The 8,526-nt window shown below is 35.5% G+C and overlaps 1 protein-coding gene across 1 annotated transcript in view; it reads right to left on the bottom strand.

Moving 5' to 3' along the window:
• Window positions 1-304: 304 nt before the first annotated feature.
• The window catches only part of LOC137656334 (ribosomal protein S6 kinase alpha-2-like), a 26,862-nt gene continuing 18,640 nt past the window's right edge, over window positions 305-8,526 (bottom strand). Inside the window, exon 4 of the mRNA XM_068390506.1 lies at window positions 305-7,091. Coding sequence (XP_068246607.1) covers window positions 6,986-7,091 — 106 coding nt within the window. The 3' untranslated portion in view covers window positions 305-6,985. The remainder of the gene's footprint in view (window positions 7,092-8,526) is intronic.

An 8,526-nucleotide genomic window follows, 5' to 3' on the forward strand; every position in this document is an offset into this window, starting at 1 on the left:
GTGCAGACCTCCAACACGGCAGCTTATTTATCGAAACCAGCTTACCTTGGGGTTAATTCGGTCGGCCTATTGCTCGACCTTGACCTTTGACCTGGGACGTTCAAAACTGAATTACTTCCACGTCTCGACATAATTAATTCTTGTAAGTTTCACTACTCGGCCAGGAAGTTGTTCATAAACAGACAGACAGGCGAGCAAAAAGGTAGCAAAAACATAACCTCCTCCCACCTTCGATGGCGGAGGTAATAAAACTGAAAATACAATCAGGTTAATGGCTTTATACAATAGGTAACAAATACAATGATGCAAGAATTACTTTTATTTGGAACTTAAACAGTACATTTTTTTCTTTTTAAATATTTGCAACAGTAAAAATGAAAATAATGGCATTGTAAACAGCAGAGTCCAGAATGAGACTGGAAGATGGAGAGGTCCAGGCAAGAATAATAATAACGACAATAATAATAATAATAATGATAATACTTGAAAACTGTACTGTTAACCATCGTATACAACACTACAAAAACATAAACAATGGCAGTTTATTGTTATTTTTTTTTTCAAAAATTACAAATAGGCACCTAAAATTTAATTTTAATAAAAGCTTCTAGGAGAATATTATTCCATTCATTATGTCTGGATTCTCTCTCTCTCTCTCTCTCTCTCTCTCTCTCTCTCTCTCTCTCTCTCTCTCTCTCTCCCGGCTAGTCTTATCTTCTCTTCCTTCCTCCTTTCCATTGTATTTTCTTCCTCTCTTCCAGAAGACAGCATTTATAAAAAAGTTAAATTGCTTTCGAAGACATACAGCAGCATGTACAAACATACGAACTCACAATCAAACTGCTACATTTCATGTAGGATGGAGGGAGTAATAAGGAAAAGAGAGAAATATGGGAGATGGAGAAATAAGGGAGAGGGAAGTAGTAATTAGAAAGAGGGAGAGGAAGGGAGGAAATAGAGAGGGAGGAAGCAGGAATGAGGGGAGGAGGGAATGAGGGAGAGGGCGAAGGAGGGAGGAACGAGGAATGGAGGAAGGAAACAGGGAGGAGGAAGAATTAGGAAGAGGAAGGGATGAATGAGGAATGGAGGATGGAAACAGGGAGGAGGAATTAGGAAGAGGGAGGGAGTAATGAGGAATGAGGAAGAGGGAGGAATTAGGAATAGGGAGAAGGAGGGAGTAATGAATGAAAAGGAATAACAACTATTTCCTATATAAGTCAAGTTTCACGAGTCACCAACCGCTTTCACAATATCTAGTTTTACAAACGTCTGCCTTTCATGTAGGCCAGTTTTGAAAGGAAAAAAAAAGTTCCATGAAATCTAGACTTGGGGATAAGCTTTCTCTTATACCAGTCAATCTACGCGGAAAAAAAACTGCCTTATTTAAAGTTGGCACTACCTTTTTTTTTTACCCAGGCAATATCAATGGAAAACTGCCTTTTATAAAAATCAGTACAGGAGAAATCACTCTGGTCTATATACAAAATAAGTTTACATGTGGAAAAGCTGCCTTTTCTCTATGCCAACTTACCAAGAGTTACTGCCTTGTGTGCAAGTCAGTGAATGAGTTAAAACTGTCTTTTATAAAAGACAGTTTACAAGGGGTTGCTGCCTTAAGTTCAGGTCAGTAAATTACGGAAAACTGTCTTAAAAACCTGATTGACAAGTCAGTGCATTAAGGAATACTCTATCAAGAAAGTATTTCTCTTTTTGAAAAACTGCTGTTTTAATTACAGGTCAATATTCCAGCTAAAACTGCCTTTTATAAGAGTCAATTTACAAAGGGCCTCTGCATTATATACAAATCAGTATATCATGAAAAAAAACTGTTTAAAGAGTGGCTGCCTCATATAAAAGGCAGTGTTTCATTCAAAACTGTCATTTATAGAAGTCAACTTAAAAAGTGGTCACTGTCACTGCCTTATACACAAGTCAGCTTGACGTGGTATGTCGGCCTTCTAAAAAAAAGGTAGCACGTACGCAAAAGGTCACTGCCTTATACACAAGTCAGTTTTAAGGGTATCACTGCCCAAACCAAATGGCAGTTTCACTAGGAAACCCAAACCCAATGGCAGTTTCACTAGGAAAAAAGTCACTGCCTCTTTATATCAATTCTTACAATACTAGTGACTTCAGTTTTTTATCAGAGGAAGCACCATCACGCCTATAATTAACACCTAATTTCACTGAGAACAATTATATCATTTTCCTACACAAGAACAAATGAAAAAAAAATATCTGAAATATCGGAAATAAGAATAAAACTCTGTCCACACGATCGAGCATGCCCGACGGGCAAACAGTATTACCAGGCCACAACCGTTAGTGAAAATGAGGGTTGATGTCGTCAGTAGCGGGGAAACTATAGGCAGGGATCTGGCAACACTATATGGTGCCAGATCCCTGTCTGTAGTTTTCCCGCTTCTGACGTCATTAACCCTCATTCTAACTAACTACTGTGGTCTGGTATCACTGTTTGCCCGTCGGGCATGCTCGATCGTGTGGACAGGGCTTTAGAATTATGCAGTAAGCAGAGTACAAAAAATTTGATAAATATGAAAAATATAGTGTTTATAGTTTCTCAAAAGATAAACTTTCAAAAAGAAATAAAAAATTGCCTTTTCTCATCACTTAACAGATCCCAATCTAACTGTTGCAAGGAAAGGGGGGAGGGGGTAAATGAGGGGGTTTGAGGGAAGGAGAATTGCACCTTGTAAGCATTCATCTCATGTATACTGTTGTCTATAAAAATTTTACAACATTACACTCAAAATAGAGACTCCCTAACAAAAAAAAAATTCTCTACTATTTTTAACATAAGTCACATGACTATGGAACAGTGACATTCTTTTTTTTATTTTACTATAAAGAAAGCCATCATTTAATACTTTTATTCTTCCCTAAATATTTACAGGTAACGAAATATTACAAAATAATATTAAGGCGAAGAGACATCACTTCTAATATATATTATTAAGAGTAACACAAAATCATTATTTCCACTCTCCTATACAGGTAAATTTTTCTTTACAGGTCCTATACAGGTTTAGCTTCGCAGCACAGGAAAACCTACAGGTATGGTTTTACCCCTTTTCATTAGCTGTGGTCCTCAGAGTCAATATACATCTTAAACTATTTCAAAAAATTTTCATTAGGTACAAACAGATGTGAAAACAATCACTAATACATCTTATATAGAGAAAATAAGGCAACATAATATCCCTCTCTTTATATCTCTCTCTTTTCTTTTCTCATTCACACAGATATTTCCAATGAGGAAGGTACGTAAATATGGTTTTTTTCCGAATGACAGAGTCGACAGAAAATTATTGACAGAAATTCCATTTACTAGATTTAACAATTATTCTTAACAGTATTATGAAGCACTGCTGAACACACCACAAAGTTGAAATTCTTAAACTCTCATTGTGATTTTCTTGAAAGTAGTATTTAGATTTAATGTTTCAAATTTCAAAATTTTTAAAACTGACTTGATTGGATAGATTATTTAACTGATTTTCATCCCACCAAAGAAAAAGAAAAAAAATTAAAATTTAAGTCTTATAGTTCTTGAAAGAAGTATTTAGATTAAATGCTTCAAATTTCAAAAATTTTAAAACTGACATGATTAGATAGATTATTACACTGATTTTCATCCTGCTAAAAATAAAAAGAAAAACAGAAACAGAAAATTTCGAAAATTTCAACTTGCGACAAAAAGAATTTTTAAATTTGTGTTGTATTAAGTCTTCCTTACTTGTTTTAACAATCTTCATAATTTACTAACAGTAAAAGTATCTATCACAAAACTAACGAAATTTACTTATGGACTTTAAAATCTTTAGTTATGGAAGTACGAATATGTAAAATTTATTTTTATTGATTATCATTTTTGAGAGCTTCTGAACTTACATCACATAAAAAAAATCAAGAAATCAAAATCTCTATGTTTCGACGATTAAAATTTATATGGGAATGTCTTCGAGTAAATAATGACTATTTTATATTGTACATGAAAAAAATATGGTTACATATCGTAAAATGAACGTTTACATAAAACATAATTAACGATTGTATAAAAAAAATATTGAAGATATTTTCAATGTGACATTAATCTTATCATATATGGCATTTTCAAACATTTTTATTTTCAATACCAATAAAAAGGATATTTAGTAATATTGAAATGGAAAATAGAAAATGCATTTCGCAGACGCATTTTTAAGTAATATTGAAATTGAAAAAAAAAAAAAAAAACTGCACCAATTCTTAACTTCAGAGAGAAAAAACTTTTATTCAATAAATACGAACTCTCTAAGCTTTAAATACTTTCCAAATTTATCTTTATTTCCTGACAAAAGCCCCCGGCCGTACCCAGGTATTGACATACACACACACACGCACGAACGTTTAAGAATAAACACATCATCTTCGAAACATTAGAAATATGTGACACTAGTCTTATACTTAATTTTTCCTTTGTCATTATAAATGACATATTATTGTTATTTAAATGACGGATACTGTCGTTCACGGGACAGTCGATTTATCTGTTTAAATGACGAAACAAGTGTCATTTAAATATCGGAAAACTGTACGACACAGTCGATACATCTGTTTAAATGACGGAACAAAAAGTGTCATTTAAATATCAGAACACTGTACGACACAGTCAATTCATCTCTTTAAATGACGGAACAAAAAGTGTCATTTAAATATCAGAAAACTGTACGACACAGCCGATTCATCTGTTTAAATGACGGAACAAAAGTGTCATTTAAATATCAGAAAACTGTACGACACAGTCAATTCATCTCTTTAAATGACGGAACAAAAGTGTCATTTAAATATCAGAAAACTGTACAACACAGTCGATTCATCTGTTTAAATGACAGAACAAGTGTCATTTAAATATCGGAACACTGTCGCGTAGACGGCAGAATATCGTCATTTAAAAGAACAAACATTGTCACTGAAAATGACAGCCTTGTACATTTAAATTATGCCCTTTTATATCACATGCACAGATGAAGAGTAAGAAATGACACACGTAAAGAACAACAATTTCTGTTCTACAGTTATTGAAAGTCTGCATAAAATTCTACATTTTTTTTAATCTTGCACCAGAACAAAAAAAAAAAAAAAAAGTTTTAAATTTCTAAAATCTATGGTACAAAAGTTTTGGCTATCTGAAAACTTTTCAAAATACAGAGTAGTTTCAAAATCTGTATTGTTGAAAATGTAGATTGCAAACTTCTTTAGAAAAAATGTATTTGTGACTGGAATTGTGTTTTTGCACATCAACAATGAAAATTTACTTTTATTTTAAAAGGACATCAATATAAAATTTCCGTTTGACATAATTTGCCTTTTAAAATCAAATATTAACTACAAGCTTTGCTATTTTACCCCACAAAAATTTCTGAACACAATTTTCTAATAAACTCAAAATTCTAAATTTTTCCAAAAAAAAAAAATAATAATAATCCAACACCATTTCTGAATGGATAGACTACAGAGTTATTTAAATACTTGAAAAGGACAATTTTCCAACACGTAAAATCCACACGGAAACAAGACACTGAACCATCGATTTATAAAAAATAATTATCTTACGTCACACACACCCTCATAATAAAGTTTCTCTTCAGAAGCACAAGTGGGGCCATTGACCAAAAATCTGTCTTACTTGCGGTTAGTCAATTTCAGGTGGGGGAGGGGGAGGAGGGGGCATTCTCACTTTAAGAACTCATCGTGCCTTTTTAAAGGCAGCTTTCTTTAGTCACTTGTATATACTGTCAACTTCCCATCAAACAACAAAACTGCATTTTAAGTTTCACTCTGTATCATGTGTTGATTTCACTATCATTGACTTTTTGACAGGAAAAAATACGCACGGAAAATCAACTGCTTTTATGAATATCTCTTTTAAAAAATGCATCTTTGTTGACTTTCTTGCTCGAGTAAAGGGAATCTCACCATAAATATATTTTTCTTACACCTGTTTTGGAAGTGACTATACACGCATAACCTTACTCTAAAAAATAACCATTACTCTTAAATTATCATTACTGCATTCTGATTGGCTCAAAACATCACATAATTTGATTGGTGGTTTTAGGCAATGAACCTGATGCTATACGGAGAGGAAAAGGCTCGCGTCAATTCATAAATATTCATTTACGTTTATTTACTTAAAATGTCACTGAATCTCGGCTGAATATAGTTCTTGGCCTTCATTATTCTTTGTTCCAATATACTCTAATAATATTAAATCCTACAGCCCGATAGATAACATGTCTTAGACATTTTTTTTTTGGATATTCTAGACGCTCCAGGAGATACTATGGGACGATGGTCTTCTTGCTCTGGGGAGACTTCTCTGTCACGAACTGCTTTAGCTGGCAGTCGAAGTCACACGACGACGACGCCGCTGCCGGCGATGGGATCGGCGACGTGGTTTACTTACTCTTCCGCTTTGCTGCTGCTGCTGCTGCTGGTCCAAAGTACTAGGAACTACGCAGGCAGTTTCCTGCTGCTGCTGCTGCTGCTTTTCTTGCTCTACCTGGTGGCTCGGCACAGTAGGAGCGCCAATACCAACGTCGCTGCTGATCGAAGACGTGCTGGTGATCTGCGGGTTGAACATCAGGGGACTGAGGCCTTCGAAGCTGAAGGTGAAGGGACTTATGTCCTTGGCAGGACTCAGTACCATGGGCTCCTGTAGGGACTCCTGCAGTGATGCCAAATTCAACTGGGAGAGCAGGCTTTGATTCTGTTCGTCGGAGTGGGACGAAGAAGTCGAGGCTATGGGTGCCGTCTTCAGACGGAGAGGCGCGGATAGGGAGAACGAAGCTTGGTCCATACCGATGGAAGAAGAGGAAGTGGAGGCAGTTGTAGTATTCTGTTGGAGGTGGTGATGATGATGATGAGGATGATGATGATCAAAAGGGTATGGCTGCGAAGACGTATGGCCTGCAGCCGGATGTCAGACCTCCGTGGACGACTTGGGTCTGGACTTTCCACGACGTCGAGCCAGAGCGGAGGAGGCAACTGGTCCGAGGTTTGGCGCACGTGGGGTATGGTTGATGGCTCTGTTTGGGAGATGGAGAGAGAGAACGAGTCAAGTATTGGGGATCTTAATCTCCTTTTTAAATATTCTTCCTTACAACTATTGTTGGGTTTTCTTAACAGGTGGAGATCCTACTTCCCAGTCCTTTTTTTCCTGTAATCGTGTATCTAAAATGTTAATCCTTAGGTCTAGAGTCTCTAGACTACATGTGAGTTGTTCGTTAGCAATCATTTAGGGTCCATAAAATCGTATATCTAAAATGTTAATCCTTAGGTCTAGACTACATGCGAGTTGTTCGTTAGCAATCATTTAGGGTCCATAAAATCTATGTCTAGTCCATATTAGATGAAGGATATAATCACAACTTTTATCCTACGTGAAGGTCATGTCTTAACTATTCCATGGGACCGTACAGTTCTTGGCTCACTTTTCACCAACTCGGCCTTTCATAAAATCACCTTCAAAAGCATTCAAGAGAATTTTGACATTTGGAGAGAATCCTTATGACTTATTCAATATTTTTAAAATAAATATATCTAAATTCATACTCTAAAACTAGGTATATTTTGAAATTTTGTTTCAAAATGATTTTCCCCCAAATGTGGAAACTAACAAGGCCCGTGCCAATTGCCCATAGTTGCAAAAATGCTAACTGCAACCCTTCCAGGACAATATCCATCCTCGTATTGTTATTAACTGTCGTAAAGTTGACCATCAAGCTCATTTACAAGTATAACACTGAGCCTTGGAATCTAACACTGGCTTCCTCGCAGCCTATTAGCTTACAGGAGACAACTGAGTACTTGGGTTACACTTCCAGACATAATTAAAGCTATTAACTAAGTATAGGTCTATATAATTTTTCTATTTGAATTTAGAACTATTATCCCTTAAATACATGATAAATATGATGCATTTCAACTACACCAAGACAAAGACATTGTGGATTAGAAAATCTTGAAAACTGTACCTTCTATTCTGACAACAATATAATTTCAATAGAATTATCCAGGGGACCTGAAGGCTGGCCTTATTTTAAGGGCTGACATTATTTCAACATCCCAACAATCACAAGGGAACATTTACTACTGAATACAGTCCAGACACTTCCCATGGCAGTTCCAGTCTCATCACTCAAGTCCCAGAAGGGTCTCAGTTACTTATCTTCTAAATAACTGTTTCCTGGCAGTATTTCAAGTTAGTGTTTTTTCCATTTCAGGAGACTATATTAATATTTAAAAGTATCTTCCATCACTGCCTTAGATTTTGCAAGTTATTTGTTCATTGTAGGAGTTTTATTTATCGGTTTTTTTTCCAGTTTTCCACTTTTCTTTTGCATACAGCTGTTTCTGTAGTTATTCCAATAAGTTACAAAGGATTTTTCGTCTTGCTGCAAAGGGATGTGAGCAGCTGGAATATTACTGCGGATACTGAGGATTTGGAGACATCTTATTATT

This window comes from Palaemon carinicauda, chromosome 17 (assembly GCF_036898095.1).
Source record: "Palaemon carinicauda isolate YSFRI2023 chromosome 17, ASM3689809v2, whole genome shotgun sequence".
NCBI lineage: Eukaryota > Metazoa > Arthropoda > Malacostraca > Decapoda > Palaemonidae > Palaemon > Palaemon carinicauda.